This window comes from Artemia franciscana, chromosome 7, assembly GCF_032884065.1.
Source record: "Artemia franciscana chromosome 7, ASM3288406v1, whole genome shotgun sequence".
In the NCBI taxonomy this organism is placed as follows: Eukaryota; Metazoa; Arthropoda; class Branchiopoda; order Anostraca; family Artemiidae; genus Artemia; species Artemia franciscana.
In genome coordinates, this window is record NC_088869.1 from 26,271,681 (window position 1) to 26,298,802 (window position 27,122).

The window sequence follows — 27,122 nt, forward strand, 5'->3', positions numbered from 1 at the left end:
TATTCAAAATCAGATGCAACTAGAAAAACTATCGGCCAAATCTATGGTTCTTATGTACTATTATAGTTTATTTTTCGACGTCGTGGCATACTTACAGTACATTTTTCAGCATTTTTGTAGACAATTCTCGATTGAACGACTTTCTAGTTGAAAATACTTTTTCTTATCTTTATAATATAAACTTCAGCGCCCTAATAGTGAAATGCTTGAAAAATGTTTGTGAATTTGTTTATTAGTAAAGCTTGTATGTACAATAAATATTGATTGTAAATTTTGGACCATGATCATATATTTTTACAACCGTGACCTCCCCAATTGATTAGCGGACTTTAACAAGTCCTATTGCATAGCAACCAAATAATGAATGATTTGGCGGGGCCCCTAAAAGTTTTCCTTGCTCTCGTAGATTTTTAAACAAAAGAACCAAAGAAATCTTAAAGAAAAGACCCGTATTATGTAACAAGCACCTGAATCTTGACTATCAACCCTGGAACTATAACAAGTCCTATTGCTTAACATCAAAAGAAATCATTTGCATTTGTAAAAAAAAACCTATTACGTAACATACAGGTGCACTATATCTTTACAGGTGCATTATAGTATTACATAAGACCAGGGTGCAGGTAATAACGTCTTGAGGGACTAGTAGCTCAACTAGTACATCCTTATAGGCGTCGTAGGAAGCCTTATAGTGTCACTACTGATACTATGTTTCAAATTGAAAAAATCTGCTTTATACCAGCCTTTTCAACAAAAATTTTGCAGCGGGGACAACCAAGTGCAGCTTTTATAGTTCGTTTTTGCACTGACTAATGATTTTGATTGTTTTTGGCCTCAATCAGGACTGGACTAGCTTTTACGTGGAGTCATCATCCAATTTCTATTGAATGTATGAACCATAACGATGAAGCTGTCAATCCCTGGAAGTTATATAAACTGATGCCACGAGCTTTTATTAGTTCATCAAGGATTGTGTATCATTCTTTAAAAAGAAAGCGTAACTGTCGTAGTAGAAAAGTTGAATTTATCGTCGCAGGCCTTTTTTGTAATATCACCACTAGGACAAAAAAATTTGTTTTTCTTAGAAATGAAAGAACCAATTTTTCTATTTATTAAGGTGCAGAAAGCAGATGTAATACCATTTCCTGGCTGCGTCCCAAGTGTAGAAAAGGAAATGACAAATTCAACCTAAATTACAAGTAGATGGGGCTAGTGGCAGTAGATAATGGTCCTTTCAGACCCATGAAAAATTGCTCCTTTTGGTCAATTAATTTTAGATTTTTATTCTAAGAAAATACTTCGGCTATAGGACCATAAAGCACCCCACGCCTTAAACACTTTCAGGTTCAGCTCGTCTTTAATCTGAAACTGGTGCCTGCATGCTTGATTGCTGGAACGAAGTCTTCTACTTGATGAAATAAAAAATGAGGAGGGGTTTCCCCTCCTCAACACCTCACTCTTCACGCTAAAGTTTTCTTAGTACTTCTAAAAAAAACCTTCTTATTGTTTTACTTAAATGACCCTTGTGTTTCAGGAGTAATTCTCAAAGAATTGGGATAACATTAAAACTTTAGCGTAAAAAGCGAGGCATTGAGGAGGGGGCAATGCTCCCACATACGTAGTAATTTCCGTTCATTTTAAGTTTCAATGTTTCTCCTTACTTTAAGCTTTTTTTATTTAATTTCTTATCGTTAGTTGCTAATTGTGTGTTATCATGTTCATCAATTGATTGATGTTCGTCAATCAATGTACCTCAAAGGTTAGACCTCTACCACATTCCCCAATTAATTCAGATGGGTTGCATAGAAAAAAAGAACAGGAAAAAAGCAAAGTTTTGCTTCACTTACGCAGAAAACGTTTAAAAATACAAATAACCCTCTAGCTGCTTTAAAGGACTTGTACAAATTTATAAGTCACGTTTCAACAATAAGTTCAAAAATTATATGATGCTAATCCGTGTGCCCGGCTAGTAGTACTTGATTTAATACGAACGTCTTCAGGTTATCTGTAACTAGTTTCGCAAAGTCTGCAAGTTCGTTCACCGCAAAATATTTGCATAGTTAGCAATGTTACTAAAGGGAAATCGCGGCTTTTTCTCTTCTTTAGTGATCTCCACCGTAGCCTTTTTAGAACTGATTTTACTATGGAGGATATTACGTTCTGAAAACCATAAATATGAAGAAAGTAGCTGTGAAGGAGTTGAACGGCGACTTTTTGCTCGTAGTGGAGGATTATCCGAACTAGCTGGGCCACTTGTAAGTAAAAGCATCCATCTCTCTCTTTACTTAATGAAACTTATAAGATTAATTATTTAGTGATAGTTCGATAGCAGACAGTGCTATCGAAAAGATTAATTATCTTTAATTAATTATCTAAGATTAATTATTGATTTAGCAATCATAAAACTGAACAGACACTGCAGTGATTAAGCAAAAAAAAAAAAAAATTCCAACTGAAAGTAAGGAGCAACATAAAAACTTCAAACGAACAGAAATTATTGCGTATGCGAGGGGGGGGGACTGTCCCCTCCTCAACACCTTGTTCTTCACTCTTAAGTTTTTTAGCACTTTAAAAGAAGTTACTTATTATTCTAATTAAACGACCTATGTGCAGGAGTCGTTTTTATACTATTGGGCCAAAAGTTAAACTTCAGCGTTAAGAACAAGGTGTTGAGGAGTGGCCATCCCCCTCATATATGTAATAATTTCTGTTCGTTTTAAGTTCTAATGTTGCTCCTTACTTTCAGTTGAAAAACTTTTTTTTTATTTAATTTCGATTTTTTTAAATAACGCCAGGATATCTGGCTCCACCTCCATGGAAAAATTCCCCCGTCAACAGAAACATTCTCTGGACAATTCAATTCTGACGAAAATTTACACCGGACAATTACCCCTGACATCTCCACGCGTAAAATTGAGTCGGCAAAGAGACAGCGAGACATGTAAAGAAATTTTGCATAGGAATTCTGGCAAATTTACCCTGTACAAAATTTCCCCTGGAAACTTCCCTATTCATAAAAATTCTCTTCGTGAAAAATCCGCCCAACAGAAAATTTTTCCTCCTATCCTCAACCCAAAAATGTATGCATACTCCCCAATAACAAATACTATACGTAACAATGGGAAAATTTTATAACTTAAAGACCTCTCCCCCGGGACTGTGGAGGGAGGGGTCATTTTATCTCCAAGTACATAATTATTTAGTCTTTCAACTATGCGAACAAAATGGCTATCCCAAAATTTTCATCGGGCGATTTTGGGAAAAAAAGTGGCATGGGAGGCGGACTAGTTGCCATCAAATTTTTCGGCCAATTAAAAACGGAACTAGACCTTTTTATTTTTGTTAGAATGAGCCCTCTCCCATCGTTCTAGGCCCACGGTCGATACGATAACCCCTGAGAAAAAAACAAATAAACACGCATCCGTGATCTTTCTTCTGGGAAAAAATTCAAAATCCGAAGGTTTTGCAAATAGGAACTTGAAACCTCTACAATAGGGTTCTCTGATACGGTAAATCAGATGGTGAGATTTTCATTAAGATTCTATGACTTTCAGGGGATGTTTACGCCTTTTTTTCAAAATTCAGGTAAATTGGCTCGTAATCTTTGATTGGTAACACTAATTTAATGAAACTTCTTTGCTTGAAATCACCATAAAAATTAAATTCTTTTGACATGATTACTGATACCGAAATTCCATTTTCTAGAGTTTTGGTTACTATTGAGCCAGGTTGCTCCTTATTTACAGTTCCTTACCACGAACTGTTTGACATTAAATATTGGTTCTGGGTATTTATCCCCACCCCCATGTTTAATTCCCTGGAAAATACCCTCCGATGAAAATACACTTCACCGCGAAAATACCCACCCCCCTGGAAAATACCCCTCGACGAAAATACCCACTGGTAAATATCCCCCCGGTAAAATACCCCTCCCCCTCAAAAATACCCCCCGGGGAACGTAAAGCTTCCCAAATTTGAGAGATTTATCTGAGTTTTGTTTTTTTTTTCCGCAGGGGGAAGGAAATTTGGTACTCGTGTATTGTGCGCCACTCACTCAAGTTTACACTGTATAACAATCGAGAAAAAAAAAACAATTCCTCGTTAGTTTCTTCCAACTTAGCATGAGACAAGAAAAAGACAAGTGACAGAATAGATGGGGAATGTATAACTTGGGCTATGTATATGCACATAAGGGGGGGGGGTAAAGTATTTGGACAGTTTTAAGTCAGAAAACAATTCTTACTTTATAATAAGCAGAATAATTGTGCCTAACACATTTTGCATGCAGACCGGTATCCCTTACCCACCCCCCCCCCCCTAATGTGCAAATATATAGCCCAAATTTGCTTCTAAAGTAACAAAGAAACTAATAAAGAAAACAATTTGTTCTCGAGAATTGCACATCGTACACTTGAATGAGTGGCGTATAATACACAAGTACCAGCATTTTCAAACAGTTCGTGGCAACGACCTGTAGTAAGGAGCGACCCGGCTCAATAGTAACCAAAACTCTAAAAAATAGAATTTCGATAAAAATGGCTACATTAAAAGAATCGCATTTTAATGTTGATTTTAAATATATAAGTTTCATCAAGTTTAATCTTACCCATCAAAAGTTACGAGCCAGAGAAAATTTGCCTTATTTTAGAAAATAGGGAGAAACAACCCCTAAAAGTCATAGAATATTAACAAAAATCACACCATCAGATCCAGCGCATCAGAGAACCCTATTGTAGAAGTTTCAAGCTCCTATCTACAAAAATGTGGAATTTTGTATCTTTTGCCAGAAGGCAGATCACGGATGCCTGTTTATTTGGTTGTTTTTTTTTTTTTTTGTTTTTTTTTTCCCAGGGGTGATCGTATCGACCCAGTGGTCCAAGAATCTTGCGAGAGGGCTCACTCTAACGGTAATGAGAAGTTCTAGTGTCCTTTTTAAGTTACCAAAAAATTGGAGGGCACCTAGGCCCCCTCCCACGCTAATTATTTTTCCAAAGTTACCGGATGAAAATTCTGAGATAGCCATTTTATTCAGCGTAGTCAACACCTTGTAAATATGTTTTTGGGGATGAATTACTTCCCCACAGTCCCCGCGGGAGGGGCCACAAGTTACAAACTTTGACCAGTGCTTACATATAGTAATGGTTATTTGGAAAAGTAAAGACGTTTTCTGGGGAATTTTAGGTTGAGGGGGGGGGGGTTGAGAAGAGGGGGATAAGTTGGGGGGAACTTTCCTTGGAGGAATTTGTCATGGGGGAAGAAAAGTTTCATGAAGGGAGAGCAGTATTTTCTAGCATTATTTAAAAAAAATGAAAAAATAAATATGAAAAAGTTTTTCAACTGAAAGTAAGGAGAAGCATTAAAACTTAAAACGAACAGAAATTATTACGTGTATGATGGGCTCCCCTCCTCCTAATATCTCGCTCTACTCTAAAACATTTTTAGTAATTTCAACTATTTATTCTACGGCTTTTGTGATTCAGGGGTCATTCTTAAGAAATTGGGACAAGATTTAAGCTTTAGTGTAAAGAGCGAGGTACTGAAAAGGGTGGGAATCCCTTCGTATACGTAATAAAAACATGAGAATACAGAAGTTTGTTACGTAAGCTAATTTTTAAGTTACGTATATCTTTTACTAATAAACATTTGTATAAAATTAAAAGTTCTAGTTGCCTTTTTAAGTAACAAAAAATCGAAGGGCAACTAGACCTCCTCCCCGCTCCTTTTTTTACTCAGAATCACTCGATCAAAACTACGAGAAAGCCAATTAGCCAAAAAAAAAAAAAATGCAAATTTCGTTTTAATTATTCATCTGCGGAGAGCCAAAATCAAAACATTCATTGATTCAAAAACGTTCTAAAATTAAATTAAAAAAACAGGTTTTTTTTAACGGGAAGTTAGGAGCGACATTAAAACTTAAAACGAACAGAAATTACTTCGTATATGAAAGGGCTGCTTCTTCATCGACACCCCGCTCTTTACGCTAAAGTTTTTACTGTTTTAAAAAGTAGAATTAAGAAAAAAAGTCAAACTTTAGCGTAAAGAGTGGGGTGTTGATGAGGAAGCAGCCCTTTCATATACGAAGTAATTTCTGTTCGTTTTAATTTTTAATTTCGCTCCTTACTTCCCGTTAAAAAAAACTTGTTTTTTTATTTAATTCATGGAGAGAGAGACCCGGATCCAATATTATTTAAAAACGATCAGAAGTTAAAGTACAAAAACACAAGTTTTTTTCAACTGGAAACTATGAGCAGCATCAAAGCTTAAAAAGTAACAGAAGCTATTTCGTATATGAAAGGGTTCTTCCACAAGACTTTGTTCTTTACACTAAGGTTTTGACTTTTTGTCCTAATTCTGTAAGAACCATTCCTGAAACACTATGGCCGTTTAATAAGCTTTGTTTCAAAATGCTAAAAAGAATTCTAAAAGGTATTTAATGGAAGGGTATTTTCTGCAAGGAGTATTTTCCGCGGTGCGTATTTTCCACGGAGGGTGTATTTTCTGGAGGGGTATTTTCCCCGAGGGGGGTGTATTTTCCGAGGGTTTATTTTCCGCAGGGAGGTATTTTCAGCAGGGTGTATTTTCCGGGGGGGAGGGGAGTAAACGCCAGTTAGAAGAGGGCTCATTCTTTCGCATATTCTGATATTGTGTGCACGTCATGGTCTTGTGCACCCATAATCCTATATAATATCAGATCCAGATTCCAAGATAGTCATTTTAACGAAAGTTGTATAAACAACTATAAAGTATGCCATACGAGGCATTATAGAGATCAGAATTACGTCAAGATTGTTAATATAGAAAATTCGAGAGTCCAAAACTGGGTCAAAGACCCTTTTTTCTTGTCCCTTCGCTTCTCATGTTCGAACTTATCGAGGTGCTGTACCTGTTCTTGAATTACGTCAAGATTGTTAATATAGAAAATTGGAGAGTCCAAAACTGGGTCAAAGACCCTTTTTTCTTGTCCCTTCGCTTCTCATGTTCGAACTTATCGAGGTGCTGTACCTGTTCTGAATCATGATAATTCTCGGGTCACTTATGAAGTGGCTCTAAATGAGTAATTAAACAAAAAAAACAAGTTTTTTAAATGAAAGTAAGGAGCGACATTAAAACTTAAAACGAACAGAAATTACTCCGTATATGAAAGAGGCTTTTCGTCCTCAACGCCTCACTCTTTACGCTAAAGTTTTTTAAATTTTTAAGAAGTCGAGTTAAGAGAAAGAGTCAAACTTTAGCGTAAAGAGCGAGGCGTTGAGGACGAAAAGCCCCTTTCATATACGGAGTAATTTCAGTTCGTTTTAAGTTTTAATGTCGCTCCTTACTTTCATTTAAAAAAACTTGTTTTTTTTGTTTAATTTCTGGACGTTTTTTAATTAATGCATTTTTTTTTATCTTGGCTCTGCACGCATAAATAATTAAAACGAAATTTGCATATTAATTTTTTTTTGGGGGCTAAATGGCTTTTTCATAGTTTTAATCGGAAGATTTTGAAAAGAAGGAGCGAGAGAGGAGGCCTAGTTGCCCTCCAATTTTTTGATTACTTAAAAAGGCAACTATAACTTTTAATCTTTTACGAACGTTTTCATAAGTAAAAAATATACGTAACTTACGAATTAACTTACGTAGCGAACTTCTATATTCGTATGCTTTTACTGCGTATATGAGGGGGCTCACCCCTCGTCGATACCTCGCTCTTTACACTAAAGCTTAAATTTTGTCCCAGTTCCTTAAGAATGACCCCTGGATCACAAAGGCCGTAGAATAAATAGTTGAAATTACTAAAAATGCTTTAGCGTAAAGAGCGAGGTATTACGAGGAGGTAAACCCCTAATATGCGTCTAAATTTCCTTTCATTTTAAGTTTTAATGCTGCTCCTCACTTTCAGTAGAAAAAACTTTTCATATTTATTTTTTCATTGTTTTTTTTTTTAATAATGCTAGAAAATCCTTCGCCCCCTCCATTGAAAGTCTCTTCCCCAAAAAATCGTTCCTCCATTGAAAGATCCTCCCACGTAACCCTCCCCCCTTCAACTCTCCCCCCGAACCAAAAAAAAATCCCCTGAAAACGTCTGTACACTTCCCAGTAACCATTACTATATGTCAACACAGGTCAAAGTTTGTAACTTGCAGCCCCTCCCACGGCGACTGCGGGGGAGTAAGTCGTCCCTAAAGACATAGTTATTAGGTTTTTCGACTATGGTGAATAAAATGGCTATCTCAGAATTTTGATTCGGTGACTTTGGGAAAAAATGAGCGTGGGAGGGGGCCTAGGTGCCCTCCAATTTTTTTGGTCACTTAAAAAGGGCACTAGAACTTTTAATTTCTGTTAGAATGAGCCCTTTTTTGACATTCTAGGACCACTGAGTCGATACGATCACCCCTGGAAAAAAAAACAAAAAAAAAACAAATAAACACGCATCCGTGATTTGTCTTCTGGCAAAAATGCTAAATTCCACATTTTTGTAGATAGGGGCTTGAAACTTCTACAGTAAGGTTCTCTGATACACTGAATCTGATGGTGTAATTTTTGTTAAGATCGTATAACTTTAATTGGGTATTTCCCCCTATTTTCTAAAATGAGGCAAATCTTCTCAGGCTCTTAACTTTTGACGGGTAAGACTAATCTTGATGAAACTTATATATTTAAAATCAGCTTTAAAATTCAATTCTTTTGATGTAACTATTGGCATAAATAATTCCATTTTTTAGAGTTTTGGTTACTATTGAGCCGGGTCGCTCCTTACTAGAGTTCGTTACCACGAACTGTTTGACTATTAATAAATAACAGCTACTTGTATTGTCTAAAGTTAATTTTCTAGACATATTTGATTAAAAACTTAAACTAGACAAAAATTTAGCTTTACAAAAAGCATATGACCCATAAAAAAGGAAATTTGTAGCCTTGCAGAAAGTATTCAGCTCCAATACAATTGCTACTACCACAGCAAGTACCAAGGCTATTTATGTCACGACTTCTCCTACCAGTACTGCGTCTACCACCAACTACCACTATCCTTACTGCTACACCTAATACCACTATTACGACGATTACTCTACAAATTCTTCTGCTAGTACCGGTGCTAGTCCTACCAGACCACCACTCTTGTTAGGACTACCACAATTATTGTAGGACTACCTACAATTCTTACTGTGACTAAATAATAAAACCAGTTTTTTTCAACTGAGAGTAAGGAGCAACGTTAAAACTTAAAACCCACAGAAATTATTCCGTATACGAAAGGGGCTGCCTCCGCCTCAATTCCCCGCTCTTTATGCTAAAGTTTTTAGTACCTTTAGAAAATATTCTGATTCTAATTAAACGACCCTTGTCTTTCAGGAGTCGTTCTTAAGAATTGAGACAAAGGGTCAAGCTTTATTGTCAAGAGTAGGGTATTAAAGAGGGACCAGCCCCTGTTATATACGAAATAATTTCAGCTCGTTTTAAATTTTAACGTTGGTTTTACTTTCAATTGAAAAATACTTGTTTTTTTAACGCAGAGAAATCCACCTCCACCTGCATGTGAAATTCTCCCCACCCCACAAAGTTATTTCCGCGTAAAATCCTCCCGCCAGGAAACTGCCCTGGACAATTCCACCTAAGCTCTTATGGCCCGCAGAAAATTTCTTGTGAACGATTCCGCCCTAAAAGCTGTCTTTAGGCTAATTTAATTTTAAAAAAGATTTTTTCTATTTTCTACCATTTTAAATCATGCTAGAAACAACCACCCCTATTTGGAAATTTTTCTGAAATCCAACCCCCCCTCCTAATGGAATGTTCTTACCTTGGAGATTTCCGCATGGAGAGGTGTCCTGGTGATAATTTCCTCATGAGGATTCATTTTCCCCCTTACAGAAAAATGCTTAAAATAATTTTGATGCTGCTGAAAATTCTCCCCGGCAATTCCCCCAGAACATCTCCACACGTAAGACAAATAAAACAAATTCCATATGTGAATTTTGACAAATTCCTGTGTGTATGACTTCCGGTGGAAAGTTTGACCCCAGGCATCTCCATCCCATAGACAAATTCTCCTGTACCCCCCTTCCCCGCGGAATATTCTCAAATCTCCAAAATGCATGTATACATCCCAATAGCAAACGCTATACATTAATAATGGTTGCATAAATGCAGTCCTTTCCTTGGGAGATATGGGAGGTCATGTAATACCCAAAGGCATTGTTGTTGGACCTTTCAACCATGTTGAACTAAATGGTAGTTGCAATTTTGTGCAGAAAAGAGCATGGAAGGGGGCCAATTGCCCTTCAATCTTTTTGGTCACTTAAAAGGACACCATATGTTGATTTAAATTTAAATAATCCCTGTCCCGGTATTCTAGGACTATTGTTTCGATGTGACCGTCCCTGAGATGATAAAAAAATATATAAGTAAAAGCCTATAGTAAAGTTCTTACGGCTTCAATGTTTTATTATTTATTTATTTTTTTCCCAGAGGCACGTCATATGGAAGTGGTTGTCGCATAAACTTTGGAAGGGGCTTATTCGATTGGAAATCGGAAGTTCTAGTGTCCTTTTTAAGAGTCAAAAGTGATGGGAGGGCAACAATCCCTCCCACGCCCTTTGTTCCCAAATGCATCTGATAACAGTTTTGAGACAGCCAATCCGTTAAAAATATTTCAAAGATCATATAACAAAAACTTGTGTGTCCAAACAACCCCCCAGGGCCCGCGGCCAGGCGTTGTAAGCTACGACCTGGGGGCATATATGGTTATTATTGAAGGGATGCTCGTATAAACTTCAGAGAGAGCTCATTTGATTGGAAATTGAAGGTTACAGTTTAGTTTTTAAGATTCAAGAGAGATCGCAGAGTAACTAGCCCCCTCCCCCTCCCTCTGCACCCTTTTTTCTTCAAACCCATCCGGTAAAAACTTTGAGATAGCCATTTTTTTAAAATAGTTCAAAGATCATGTAACGAAAACTCTGGGGTCCACTCAACATCCCAGGGCCCAAAGCAGGTGTTGTATGTTATGCCCTGGGGGCATATAAGGTTCTTATGGAAGGGATGCTTGTATAACTTCAGATAGGGCCCATTTGATTGGAAACTGAAAGTTCTAGTTCACTTTTTAAGAGACAAAAGAGATCCGATGGCAACTTGCCCCTCCCCACGCCCTTTTTTGCCAAAACCCATCCGATAAAATAGTTATTTTAGAGATAGCTATTTTGTTAAAAATATTTCAAAAGTCAGATAAGAAAAACTCTCTTTCGATACAACCCCTCAGGGCAATGGGCGTTGTAAATTATTTCCTAGGGTCATATATGGTTCTTATGGAAGGGATGCTCGTATAAACTTAAGAGGGGGTTCATTTGAATGGAAATTGAAACTTCTAGTTCACTTTTTAAGAGTCAAAAGAGATTGTAGGGCAACTACTCCCACGCCTATTTTCCCCAAATCCATCCAATAAAAGCTTTGAGATAGCCATTTTTTTTAATAGTTCAAAGGTCAAATAACATAATCTATGACCACCCCCCAATGACACAACCCCCCAGGACCTGGGGGAAGGCGTTGTAAGTTATTTCCATGGGGCATATATGCTTCTTATGAATGGGATGTTCGTATAAACTTCAGAGATGACTCATTTGATTAGAAACTGAAAGTTCTAGTTCATTTTTTAAGAGTCAAAAGAGATCCAAGGGCAACTAGCCCCTCTACGCCCCTTTTTCCCGAAACCCATCCGATACAAATTTTTAGATAGCTATTATTTTTTAATAGTTCAAACATCACATAACAAAAACTTTGGGGTCGAAACCCCCCCCCCCCAGAGTTCGGGAGTAAGTTTTTAAGGTTTTTTCATGTAAGAGGTGGTTGTATAAACTTCGAAAGTGGCTCATTTGATTGGAAATTGAAAGTTCTAGTTACCCTTTTATGATTTAAAAGTTGACAGAGGGCATCTAACTCTCCCCCTCCCTCACACAAACACCCTCTTTTTCTCAAATACATCAAATTAAATTTTTTAGATAGCCAGTTTGTTGAAATAGCCCAATGATAAGATAACTAAACTTCGTTGTCAACATGCCCCCCCCCTCCCGAGCAAGGGAAGGGTTGTAACTTATGTCACGGGGCATATAAGGTTTTTATAGAAGAGGTGGTTGTATAAACTCTGTAGGGTACTCAAATGATTAGAAATTGAAAGTTTTAATACACCCTTTAAGAGTCAAAAACAATCCCACCCCATTCTCTCAACCTGTTTTTCCTCAAATACGTCCAATCGATTTTCTTATATAGCCATTTTGTTCAAATTAGACAACAGATAATATAACAAAAACTCCACGGATAAAACAGCCCCCCCCCCCCCGAATCCAGAGGCAAGTGTTGTAAAATGTGCCCTGGGGGCATATAAGGTTTTTACGGAAGGGATAGTCGTATACAATTCGGAGGGGGCTTAGTTGATTGCAAATCAGAGTTTCCTCAAGAATCAAAAGTGATCGGAAGCCAGCTAGGCTTCCCTCAAGGCCCTTTTCCCCCAAATTCATCTTATCAAAATTTTGAGATAGCTATTTTGTTCAAAATAGTTTAAAGTTCAAATAAAAAAATCTGAGGTTGACATATCCCCTACAGCCCGGGGCCTAGTGTTGTAAGCTATACCCTGAGGGCATATAAGGTTATATGTAAGGGATGGTCGTATAAACTTCAGAGATGCATCGTTTGATTGGAAATGGAAAGTTCTAGTTACCTTTTTAAAGTCTTCAAAAGTCATCGAACTGTATTCACCTCCCCCCACGTCTTTTTCCCCAAATAAATCCGATAAAAAATTTGAGAGAGCTACTTTAATTTTGAAAGAGCTACTTAAATAGCTCAAAATTCAAACTACTATAAATTAGGAGTTGATAAATCCTCCATGGCACCTGGGACAAGAATTGTACTTATGTAAGTTCTTAATAATCAAAAATGATCAAAATGTAACAAGTCCCCCCCCACATTGTGCCTTTTTCCTCCTAATACATTTTATCAAAATTTTGAAATAGCCATTTTGTTCAAAATAGCCCAAAATTCAAATTACTATAACTTAAGGGTTGAGAAATCTTTCCTAGCCCCCGGGGCGAGAATTGTTACTTATGTAAGTTGCCCATTATTAGAACATAAGGTTATGTGGAAAGTGTGGTCGTATTAACTTTGGAGAGGGCTAATTCGACCGGAATTTGAAATTTCCAGCTCTTGTTTAAGAGTCAAAAGTGATTAATGGCCAACTAGCCAACACCCCATTCTTCAAAGGGCATCCGTTCTAAATTTGGACATAACAAATTTGTTAAAAATAGTTCAAAGGCCAAACAGCTATGCTTCAGTGATTGACCTCCCCCAGACCAGAGGAAATGGCTCTGAGTTACGGACGTATGAAAACAAGAAAGGAAATAATAAATGAAAAACAAAAATAAAATAGGTGAAAAAACGAGGATTTTGTCAGCCAGTAGCAAACTATGGAAAACAAGCAAATATTTCAATACAGACCTCCGCCTAGTCGTCCTCGGTGCTCAAAAAAATATAAGAAAGAGGAAAAAGAAAAAAAAAGAAGAAACAACAACAAAGTCTAACCTTCTTAAGTGAACTGTACGAGAGGAAAAAGACACTGAATTAAACAACAAAAACCAACTTTAAATCAATCAAAGAGAAGTTACCAATTACATTGAATAGGTATCCTTTGCCTTGCAATAGATTTCGCCTGTCTACAAAGATTTCTACCTATCGCCTGTTGCAAGGGGTCACCTTTGATCCTTTCCTTACTTTGATACTTTGATATTGTTACTTTGATACTAGTTTTGATATTTAGATGAAAGTTTGATGTTGAAAAAAAAAATCTTATTTTGAAATATGGAGTTTTTTAAAACTTGAAACTTTTTGTAATTAAATAAAAGTTAATTTAAAAACTTTCCGAAAGTTTTTTTCCCCAATTCTTTGCGAAAAAATTTGGTTTATGTTCTTTTAATGAATAGCATTTTCAATACAAACAAGAGTATGGCTACTGCCCGTTTCCCAGACTGTAAAATTATTATTCACTTACTTAAATAACCAATTCTCTTATTTACAATTATCATTCTCTTACTTAAGTGGCTACAAGTTTGTCAAATGTAGTTTACCCTTTTTTTTATTATAATAGTTGGGAGAAGAGAATTCGAGAACAAGTGAGAATTGGATTAAGAATTGGTTATTAGACCGTGGTTGTTTTGAGGAAGTAGGGGTTATTTACATTCGTTTTTATTAATTTTAATAATGGTTAAATGGTTAATTAAATTTAATTCAATAATTTTATTAATATTATTAATTTTAATTTTAATTGTTATTTATTAATTTTTTGATGACTTAATAGCACTATATGGTAGCAGCTGCCCACAACGAATATTTTAGTCATTTTAACAAAGTTGATTTGATACTCCTTTAGATTATTATTCTTATTCCAAAAAAATGACATATCAAAATATTACTGTGGTTTGTTGTGGGTGTGTTGAGCACCACGAGTTCGTAATAGTCATTGTAACTTTTGATATTCAAAAAAGATAATTTCTTAAACCACATTGGCCTGCCATGACATAAAGAAAGAAAACGATCCAAAATTGATTTTGTGCAAGTCACGGATATTGGCGACTGACACACTTTATGATTTTCAAGCATTTGGTTTTAATTCTTACTTTTTTATCTTTTAATGAATTTATTTATCTTTTAATTTTTGTTTGTTTTTCATTGATTCTATTGACTTTCTAAGTTTGTTTTTTGTTTTTTTCTTCTGCATTTTCATTGATTATACTATTTGTTCGCGCTGAAGAAGAGAGGCGGTTATTCTCTCGAAATATCAACTTTGCGTGAGTCTTCAGTATTTTCGCTTGGCCTTTAAAAACCCATTTTTGATCGTTTTCTTTCTTTATGGCATCCAGAAAAACTAAATACAGTCAATTATGGCTGAACACCTTGTCCGAAACTGGTCACAAAACTTCCAGAGGCAGGGTTATAGTGTTACCTAAGCAAAGAACCATAATCCTTCATTGTATTCTTTTCCTATTGACTTCGTATGGAAGGGATAGTCCTAGGAACTTCGGAAAGGTCCTTCGATCGGAAATCGAAAGTTCTCGGGCCCTATTTAAGACTTGAAAGTGATTGCTGTGGAACCCGTATCTCTTCTGTGCCTGCAATCCAATCCCTTCGTAACCCCTAAATTCATTAGATCAAAATTTTGAGATAGTTATTTCGTTCGAAATAGCTGAAGGTCCAATAAGTATGCATCTGGGGATGTCTTGTCTCAGGGAGCTATGACCGCCTCGTCTTAGGTTTTAATATAGCTCTTCGCCTTTTTTTTAAAAAAGCTTATTCTTCAAGAAAATTCTAAATTAATTTCATAACCAAGTTTTAATACCATTCTTTTTTTGTTCTTAGGATATCACCCGGTGGCATGCTTGGAACAACTTTGGAGCGTGTAAAAATCTCAAATTTTTTGGAGGACGGCTTTGGAGGAAAGCTGATAAGCATCAGGATTATATGGATGGTCACAAAGCAGTTTGTCTTGATGAGCAAATCAGACCAGTTCCTGGGAACTGTCTTGTATATTCTTTCGGCGTGAATGATAACTGGTCATTTGAGGATGCAATGTTGAAATATGGCTGCGAAGTCCATGGTTTTGATCCAACCATCGGAGAGCCAAAACAAACTGGAGAAAGACAATTTATATTTCACAAAATTGGTAAGGTTTTATTTTTGTTTATTCTCTCTCAGATTTTAAGATTTTCTTGAGTTATAATCTTATTTAGGACCAGCACTGTATTTTTCATAATTTAAGTCAAATAACCGGAGAAAAATGAGAAGCTAAAATAACGTAACAAATAACGTTTTTTACTGTTTTAAAAAGTAGAGCTAAGGGAAAGAGTCAAAGTTTAGCGTAAAGAGCAGGGCGTTGATGAGGAAGCAACCCCTTTCATATACGAAGTAATTTCTGTTCGTTTTAAGTTTTAATGTCGCTCCTTACTTTCCCTTAAAAAAACTTGTTTTTTTTTATTTAATCGTCTTGTAAGATAGTTCACTCGTCTTGGCGAATCATGATGTTCACACGCCTTTGACTCCCTGATACAACCTCTTGTGCTTTTAAGAGCTGTTGAAAGAGGAGTAAGTCCACCTGTAATCAGATCTCAATGAGATATGTGTGCTAAGCTACGAGTCTGTTTTAAAATCCCTCCCAAGCAAGACAAAATGACGAAAGGCAATATGTTAATACTACTGCTTCTACTAGTACTACCGCTATTAATATTAATACTGCTACTAGTAATGTCAATACTACTACTGTAACTAATATTATAGCTGTACCTAATGGTATGAAGGTGAAATTTTCAAAGAATTTTGAGGGGGAAGGTGAACTGAATCAAAACACGCCATCTGTTTGCAGGTTGTCGAAAGGGCGTAATATCAGTATCTTAGGACCACTTTGATGTGTGAAGTTGAAACTAATAGGGCTTGTTGTGGGGGAACGTTGAACTACCCAAAAGAAAATATGTGAATCCTAATGCTACTGCTTATACTCATACTATTACTGCTGCTGCTATTATTATTACTACTACTTCTATTACCGCCACTAAAATTATGGCTAGTACTATTAATTCTGTTGCTCCTACCATACTATGCCCACACACTATGCCCACATAGGTTTTCAAGGGAATGTATAAGAAATACTTTAGGAACGGTTGTTGGTATTAAGTTGAAACTTTCAGCGTGCATTGAAGGGGAAGTTGAAGAAACCAAAGGTGCTATGCACATACTGCTACTATTGTTACTACGCAAGCTAAGAGTAATAAGGTGAAGCTTTTAAGTAATATTTAGCGCATTTTGAACTAAATAAAACAAACTATGTTACATAAACTAAGTGAAAGTTATGCAAGCATTACCTGAGTATCAAAGTTATCACCGGGAAAAGGTCTTAGTCCTTTAGAAATGAAATATCATCACAGATTATTTTAGACCCAAATCCTGTGGAAACTAACAAATATCACAAATGTTTCTCCAATATGCAAATAGAAAAACAGACTATGGATTCTTTTGGAAAAAAAAACGATAAGATATACCATAGAAGACTACTTCAGTAAAAAACGAACAGAAACTAATTTAACAAACTTTTTCAACAAAATAAGTGTTTCGAAAAAAAGTAAGGAGCTCCATCTAGCCAAAAATGAGTAAAAATAAATTAAAATAATCTTCCAGACGCAAAACTACCACAAATCACAATAAATAAATAAATAAAACTCAAAACGAACAGAATTTACAATAAATAACAGAGTCAAACTCAAAACGAGCAAAAATTAACATGAGTAGGGCTGACAAGAATAGAACGTGCCTTCTCAAGAACAGAACATAATTTGCACTTTACTGAAAAAAAAGACAAATGACCATTGTCTGTTTAATATACGTTACTGATATTCATTCCATAAAATTATGATAAGTTTTTTATTTACTAAAGCAAAAAAGTTAAAACATTTAGAATGTATTTCGTTTTTAGTACAATGCAAGTTATGTTTTGGTACTGATAAGACATGGGGGTTTTCAGCCCTACTCATGTTAGTTTTTGCTCGTTTTGAGTGATCTCCCCTTGAGGGGATTCAATGAGATTAATCATTGGATGACTGAAATAATTATTGCAGTGACTACAGACTCTTTTCTGTAACAAGCATAATATTTGCCCAAGTCTATTGTGTAATTAAATAAAAAAACAAGTTTTTATAACGGAAAGTAAGGAGCGACATTAAAACTTAAAACGAACAGAAATTACTTCCTATATGAAAGGGTATGCTTCCTCATCAACGCCCCGCTCTTTACGCTAAAGTTTGACTCTTTCTCTTAACTCTACTTTTTAAAACAGTAAAAAAAACAGTAAAATATCGCTCCTTACTTTCAGTTAAAAAAAACTTGTTTTTTTTATTTAATATCTGAACGTTTTTGAATCAATGCATGTCTTAATTTTGGCTCTCCGCAGAGGAATAATTAAAACGAAATTTGCATATTTTTTTTTTTTTTTGCTAAATGGCTTTCTCATAGTTTTGATCGAATGTTTTTGAGAAAAAAGGAGCGGGGGAGGAAGCCTAATTGCCCTCCGATTTTTTGGTTACTTAAAAAGGCAACTAGAACTTTTAAATTTTTACGACTGTTTTTATTAGTAAAAGATATACGTATTGTATTGTATTGTATCAGATTAAGGCCGCTACTTGACTACTATGGTCCCTGCGTCGGCCCTGCAGTGCATTGCTGCAGCATGATTTCATCTCTGGGTCTCGTATTACCAAGCTAAGGTCAAACCCACTGCGCCGCAACAAGACGTAAAAGATATACCTAACTTATACATTAGCTTACATAACGAATTTCTGTGTTCTCATGTTTTTATTACGTATATGAAGGAGTTCACCCCCTCTTCAGTACCTCGCTCTCTACACTAAAGCTTAAATTTTGTCCCAACTTCTTAAGAATGACCCCTGAATCACAAAAACCGTAGAATAAATAGTTGAAATTATTAAAAATACTTTAGCGTAAAGGGGGAGGTATTAGGAGGAGGTGAACTCATCATATGCGTAACAATTTCTGTTCGTCTTAATTTTTAATGCTTCTCCTTACTTTCAGTTGAAAAAACTTTTTTATATTTATTTTTTCGTTGTTTTTTTTAATCATGCTAGAAAATCCTGCGCTCCCTTCATGAAAATTTTCTCCATGACAAATTCCTTCAAGTAAAGTTCCCCCAACATATACCCCTCTTCTCTCCCAAACCTAAAAATCCCCCTGAAAACGTCTGTACACTTCCAAATAACCATTACTATATGTAAGCACTGGTCAAAGTTTGTAACTTCCGGCCCCTCCCACGGGGAATGTGGGGGAGTAAATCGTCCCCAAAGACATAGTTATAAGGATTTTTGACTAAGCTGAATAAAATGGCTATCTAAAAATTTTCATCTGGTGACTTCGGGAAAATAATTAGCGTGGGAGCCCTCCCATTTTTTTGGTCACTTAAAAAGGGCACTAGAATTTTTCATTTACGTTATATGAGCCCTCTTGCGAGATTCTAGAACCACTGGGTCGATACGATCACCTCTGGAAAGAAAACAAAAATATGTAGATATTCGACCAAATCTTTACTCTTAGATTAGTAATTGAAAAGTCAATGAGTTCCCAAACCCCATTAGTCGTCAGTTTTATAGATTAATAGCTGTTGGGGTGGCGCTTCGCGACCCCCCAACACCTAGTTGGTGGGGCGCTTCGCACCCCCCCAAGCCCCCCCGCGTGCGTAAGTCGTTACGCGGCATATTAGTTACGCGCCATTGTAGTTGTGTCCCTGTGTCCCACCTGTGAATATAGATAGATTTATATATGTGTTTCAAACTACGTAAAAATTGCGAATATATAACATTCTTGGCTTTCCCATTGTCTGTGGATATACAAAGCCGTATGTACTAATAATGACGTCATATGCAAACGCTCTTTTTACAAACAAACAAACATGCATACACACAACTCGTTTTTATATAGATGGATAGATAGATAGACACAATACAAATTAACTGCGTAAAACTTGCGAATATACAACATTCTTCGCTGTCCAATTGTCGCTGCATATAAATAGATTGTCAGGTTTACCGACCCTCGAACATGCAACGTAAAATTGTCCATGGGAAAAACAATCAGTATTAAGATCTATACCACATTTTTCTAATGATTGACCTTGAGCTTTGTTAATGGTGATTGCAAATGCTAATCGAATTGGGAATTGCAATCTTTTAAATTGAAAAGACAGATCCGTTGGAATCATGGGAATGCGAGGAATAAGAACAGCCTCACCCTCAAAAGGTCCTGTCAAGATTCTGGCCTCTATTAGGTTTTCCATTGTTTTTTTTTACGGCAAGCCGCGTGCCATTGCAAAGCTTTGGTGGGTTGATATTTCTTAAAAGTATTATTGGTACGCCTATTTTAGTTGTAGCACGTGTGGTAGAAACCCTGAAGGATCTATGGAATTTAAAAATTCAGATGGATAATTAACCGCTTCATTTGGTTCCAAAACTGTGTCGACTGACTTGTAAAGGACTGCCTGGTCTCGAATCTTGGTCAAAACAATATTGTTGATTTCGTGGACGTCTATATTTTTGGGTGCGAGAATCACTCTTTCACTTAGCCATTTAATATTTTTAAAATTTTTAAGAATATTCGGAAATACTTTTTCAATCAATTCATTTTTGGACGTCACTAAATTACAGAAATCAGCAGGTAGTTGTATACGTCCTGAAATTGAGTTCACTGGGAGCTTTCTGTTTCCAATTGCCAGCAATTGATCTGAAAATGTTTGACCAGAGTCTTGCGAATATACAACATTCTTGGCTTTCCCATCGTCTGTGCATATACAAAGCCGTATGTACTAATAATGACGTCATATGCAAACGCTCTCGTCATATGCAAACGGCCATCCAAGGGGTAAAATTAACCTGGACAATTTGTCTTGGCTTTTTTCGTCAATTGGCCATGACTTCCGTTCAAAAATCAACGGATGCTATCGGACACGCATATTTGTAGTTAATTTTAATATTTTTAGGTGTGCCCATAAATTAGAATTTTTCAGGCAAGCATTCATTTCCTTGCTGTTCTTTTGATTCCTCGGCACGCTTTCTTTTCTGACTTTCTCTATCAGCAGCAAGTTTTTTGGCATAGACTCTTTGAGCATCTTCATCGGCTTTTGCCATTGTAAGTTCATCAGTCATTGTAAACTTAAACATTAATAGATTTCTACGTGAACATATGTCTTAAATATCTTGAATGACGTCACCGTCAAAGCAAAAATGACGACAACTAATTTCATGACGTCAGTCAACACAGAAACATGACGTCACCTGATCCACAGACAGACACACAGACAGACAACTTATTTTTATATATTTAGATAGATGAGCAAGCGTTTGATTCAGCTGGTCGAAGATCATATACTAAAGCCCCCGCTTCCAACTTTGGAAAATGGCTTTGCACAGCTTTCAAAAATTTCTTGTATTACCAAAATTGCAATATTAGGAATTCGGCAGATTTAGTTTAAAACCTTTATAACAAGTATTTCAGAAAACACAATAGTTAGCAGTTTTGACATTGTCTCCATGTATATGAATTAAATAAAAAAAAACTAATTTTTTTAGCTGAAAGTAAGAAGCGACATTAAAACTTAAAACGAACAGAAATTACTCCGTATATGAAATGGGTTGTCCCCTCCGCAATCCCTCGCTCTTAACGCTAAAGTTTTTAATTGTTTTAAAAAGTAGAATTGTGGCAAAGAATCAAACTTGGATTGACTCTTTACATGGATGACGTAATTTAATTTTGGAATTACGGGGAAAGTGTACTTCGGGGTTTCATAGAGTATCTTAATACTTATGATAGAAATTTGTAGTGTACCCTAGAAATTGAAATTAAAAGTAAACTAACATTTTTAGATGTGCTAATTATCCGTGATACTAGCAAACTAAACTTTACTATCTATAGAAGACCAACACAAAATAATAGATATCTTCATTTTAATTCATATCACCCCCCCCCACAAGTTAAGAGAACAGTTGTAGCTTCTCTCGTTGATCGTGCACTGAACATATGCTTCAATTCTTATATAAATGCAGAAATAAATTTTATCAGAGATATTCTACTTGGTCATGGTTATTACCCCATTCCTTCGTCAATAATATGTTTAACCGTAGACTAAAAACAAATTTCCATAAAATCAAAGATGTATCACAATTTTAGGCTCCTCATAAACCGTCAAATATTATCTATCTTTCGTACATTCCAAAATTCACAACAAAATTAAAAAATATTTGCACAAAAAATAATCTGTATGTAGTTTTCACTAATAATTTTAAAATCACAAATTTCTTAAACTCCGATAAAGATAAAACCCCAGTTACCCACCAAAGAGGGGCTTTATCAAATTCCCTGCGATTGTGGCAACTACTATATTGGCAGGGCCCATCAGAATCTAGAAAAACGGCTACACCAGCATAAAGAAGACATAGACAAAGCATCAATTTCTAATGGTTGTGCTATTTTTTTAATAGTGACTTGGGAGGATTCACTAAATTCCTTATGCTAAAATAAGTATAAGCATAACAGGTGGTTCGGGAATCAATCAAAATTAGTCTCAAAATAAGTAATATTATTTTTTTTAATAGTGACTTGGGAGGATTCACTAAATTCGTTATACTAAAATTTAATTAAAAATGATTTAACTAAACATTTTACTACACCAATTTATAATATTATTGAACTAGTTGCAACAGTCTACCGACACAGGTTCCTGTGGCAGATATAGTTTCCTCTCTAGAGTCCGCTTTGCATAAAAACTACCCATCTGTTTCTAACCCTGATGAAGTTATGTCTTGTCTCATAAATATCATATATAACAGCCAAAAAAAAAGTTAAGTCTCATACCACTTTCACACCGAAAAGTTTGCACGATATTCAAACATTATCTAATCTCCGCAAAGACCCGTCTATTATAAAAACCAAAGCAGACAAAAGCAATTCCATTTCTGCCATTGATACAACAGACTACGAAATAAAATCCTTTCACATTCAAATGACACAACTACATATAAAGCAATAACTAGTGATCCTACTTATCAGTCTGCTAGTAATATTATAAATGAATTAAAGCAGCTAAAACAGAATGATAAACAATCCCCTAAAAATATTTAATAAATTTTCCCCCGTGGTAGTTTCTGTCCAAAATTATACCGTTTACAAAAAATACATAAATAAGGTATTCCCTTAAGACCTATCGTAAGATGTACGACAGCCCCGCTTCCAACACTGGAAAATGGCTTTGCACAGCTTTCAAACCTTTATTTTATTCCCGAATTCCTATATTAGTAATTTGGCAGATTTAGTTAAAAAATTAGTAACACAAGCATTTCAGAAAACACAATAGTTAGTAGTTTTGACATAGTCTGCATGTATATGAATATAGATGTGTCTATTTCTGAGCAATTATTAAAAAACAAAATAGAAGAAAATTATCACTTAATCAAGGTTCCAGTGACAGGAATTGATTGTGAAGTTTTAATGACTCTAATTAAAATTTGTAATAAGTTTTTTATGTATTTTTATTTTCGTAATTCGTTTTATCAGCAAATAAATGGCTTACCCCTAGGACCTTTTTTGTCCGGGCTACTGGCAAATGTTTGTGCCGAGAACCTTGAAAATTGGGCTTTAAAGTCTTATTTTTTAAAACACGTTTATTGGGGTCACTACACGGATGATGTAATTTCACGTTGGAATTACGGGGAAAGTGAACTTCGGGGTTCCTTAGAGCATTTTAAATACTTATGACAGAAGCTTGCACTTTACCTTAGAAATCGAAATTGAAAGTAAATTACCGTGTTTAGATGTGCTAATTATTCGTATTACTGATAAAAGGTAAAAACTACAAAAAAAACTAAAAAGAAAAAAAAAATTAAAAACTAATAAAAAAACTAAAAAAGCTAAAAAACTAAAAAAACTAAAAAAGAAAAAAAAGAAAAAAGGAAAATAATGAAAAATAAAGGAGAAAAACAAAACTAAAAAAATAAAATAAAAAAAACTAAAAAGACGAAAGAAAAAAACTAAAAAAAACTAAAAAAAAGTAAAACCAAAAAAAAACTAAAAAGAAAAAAGGGGAAAAATACAAAAATTTATTTCATCATATACCATTTCAAAAACGAATGTATATACAGACCGGGACACCGGGATACAAATGACGACCGGATTAAAAACTAATAAAAAAACTAAAAAAGCTAAAAAACTAAAAAAACTAAAAAAGAAAAAAAAAGAAAAAAGGAAAAAAATGGAAAATAAAGGAGAAAAACAAAACTAGAAAACAATTAAAATAAAAAAAACTAAAAAGAAAAAAGAAAAAACTATAAAAACTAAAAAAAAGTAAAACCAAAATACAAACTAAAAAGAAAAAAGGGGAAAAATACAAAAATTTATTTCATCATATACCATTTCAAAAACGAATGTATATACAGACCGGGACACCGGGATACAAATGACGACCGGGACACAGGGAATATAAATGACGACCGGGACACAGGGACACAACTACAACGGGGACGCCGGGGGGCACAGGAGGATATATAAATGACGACGGGGACACAGGGAATGTTCGATTAGCAATCACCATCAACAAAGCTGAAGGGCAATCATTAGAATCATGAGGTATAACTAAAAAATCTAAAATAAAGGTAAAAAAGTAAAAACTAAAAAAAGACCAATTCAAAAACGATTGTATATACAGACCAGGACACCGGGACACAAATGACGAACGGGACACCGGGACACAAGGAATATAAATGACGCCCGGGACACTCAAAGAGAAATCACAGACTGGGACACCGGGACACAAATGACGACCGGGACACAGGGAATATAAATGACAACCCGGACACAGGGACACAACTACAACGGGGACGCCGGGGGGCACAGGGGGATATATAAATGACGACGGCGACACAGGGAATGGTCGATTAGCAATCACCATCAACAAAGCTCAAGGGCAATCATTAGAATCAAGAGGTATAGATCTGAATACGGATTGTTTTCCCATTGACCATTATATGTTGCATAATCAAGATTCGGTAAACCTGACAATCTATTTATATGCACAGGCAATGGGACAGCGAAGAATGTTGTATATTCGCAAGTTTTACGTAGTTAAAAACATATATATATATATATATATATATATATATATATATATATATATATATATATATATATATATATATATATATATATATATATATGTATATATATATATATATATATATATATATATATATATATATATATATATATATATACATATATATATATATATATATATATATATATATATATATATATATATATATATATATATATATATATATATATATATATATATATATTCACAGGTGGGACATAGGGACACAACTACAATGGCGCGTAACTAATATGGCGGGTAACGACTTACGCGCGCGGGGGGGCTTGGGGGGGTGTGAAGCACCCCCACCAACTTTGTGTCGAGTGACGTCATGTTTGTGTGTCGACTGACGTCATGAAGTTAGTTGTCGTCATGTTTGTTATGACGATGACGTCATTCAAGGTATTTAAGACATTCGTTCGCGGAAAAATGTTTAATTGTAAAATGACTGAAGAACCTACAATGGCAACAGCCGAGGAAGCTGCTCAAAGAGTCTATGCCAAAAAACTTGCTGCTGATAGAGAAAGTAAGAAAAGAAAGCGTGCCGAGGAATCACAAGAACAGCAAGAAAACAGATCTGAATACGGATTGTTTTTCCTATGGACAATTATATGTTGCATGTTCAGGAGTCAGGAAACCTGACAATCTATTTATATGCACAGACAATGGGACAGCGAAGAATGTTGTATATTCGCATAGCGTGCCGAGGAATCACAAGAACAGCAAGAAAACAGGCTTGCGACTGATAGAGAAAGTAAGAAAAGAAAGCGTGCCGAGGAATCACAAGAACAGCAAGAAAACAGGCTTGCGGCTAAAGAACGCAAAACCACGTAGTTAGATGAAAATCCACCTGGACAGCGAGAGTCAAAACATATCAAAACTGAAAATGATAGCGATGATGATTGGGTTTGGGATTTTGACTTGGATAAGGTCATCAATGCCTACCAGATTTAAGTTAAAAAAACAAAGGTTTGGCGATATGTACTTCATAGTGACACTGAAAAATAAAGAAGAAAAAGAAAACTGAAAAAAGAAAAGAGGTAAAAAACTAAAAAAAAACTAAAAAGAAAAAACACTCAAAGAGAAATTACAGACCTGGACACAAATGACGACCGAGACAGAGGGAATATAAATGACGACCGGGAACCTCAAAGAGAAATTACAGACTTGGACACCCGGACACAAATCACGACCGGGACACAGGGAATATAAATGACGACCGGAACACAGGAACACAACTACAACGGGGACGCCGGGGGCACAAGCGGGATATATAAATGACGACCGGGACACAGGGATTGTTCGAATAGAAATTACAGACCAGGACACCGGGACACAAATGACGACCGGGACACAGGGAATATAAATGACGACCGGGACACTCAAAGAGAAATTACAAACTGGGACACCGGGACGCAAATGACGACCGGGACACAGGGAATATAAATGACGACCGGGACACAGGGACACATCATTAGAATAATGAGGTATAGATCTGAATACGGATTGTTTTCCCCATGGACAATTATATGTTGCATGTTCAAGAGTCAGTAAACCTGACAATCTATTTATATGCACAGACAATGGGACAGCGAAGAATGTTGTATATTCGCATGTTTTACGTAGTTAAAAACATATATTTAAATCTATCTCTATTCACAGGTGGGACACAGGGACAGAACAACAATGGCGCGTAACTAATACGGCGCGTAACGACTTACACGCACGGGGGGGGGCTTGGGGGGGTTGCGAAGCGCCCCACCAACTAGGTGTTGGGGTGGCGTGAAGTGCCACCCCAACAGCTAGTATATATATATATATATATATATATATATATATATATATATATATATATATATATATATATATATATATATATATATATATATATATATATATATATATATATATATATATATATATATATATATATATATATATATATATATATATATATATATATATATATATATCTTTATTCACAGGTCGGACACAGGGACGCAACTACAATGGCACCTAACTAATATGGCGCGTAACGACTTACGCGCACGGGGGTCTTGGGGGGGCGCGAAGCACCCCCACCAACTAGGTGTTGGGGTGGCGCGAAGTGCCACCCCAACAGCTAGTAGTTCTAATAGCTCCTTTGATTCTGCTCTAGCTTGGCATGTATTTAACAATCCCTCCCACACAATACTTTCTGAAAAGTCTTTTTTCATTAGTGATGATTTAGGGATAAAACAGGTGGTACGGGAATCAGTCGAAATTAGTCTCAAAATGAATAATAATATTTCTTTAAATAGGGACTTGGGAGAGTATACGCACAATTCATTATGTTCAAACTTAAATAAAAGAAGATGTAACAAAATATTTTACTAAACTAATTAATAATAGTATTTAACTGCTTACAAAAAGGCCT

The 27,122-nt window shown here is 35.7% G+C and overlaps 1 protein-coding gene across 1 annotated transcript in view; it reads left to right on the forward strand.

The window, feature by feature from the left end:
* The first annotated feature begins 2,011 nt into the window (after positions 1-2,011).
* Positions 2,012-27,122, forward strand: part of LOC136029075 (probable methyltransferase-like protein 24) — a 42,937-nt gene continuing 17,826 nt past the window's right edge. Inside the window, exons 1-2 of the mRNA XM_065707123.1 lie at positions 2,012-2,255; positions 15,373-15,676. Of these exons, the coding sequence (XP_065563195.1) occupies positions 2,067-2,255; positions 15,373-15,676 (493 nt within the window). The 5' untranslated portion in view covers positions 2,012-2,066. The remainder of the gene's footprint in view (positions 2,256-15,372; positions 15,677-27,122) is intronic.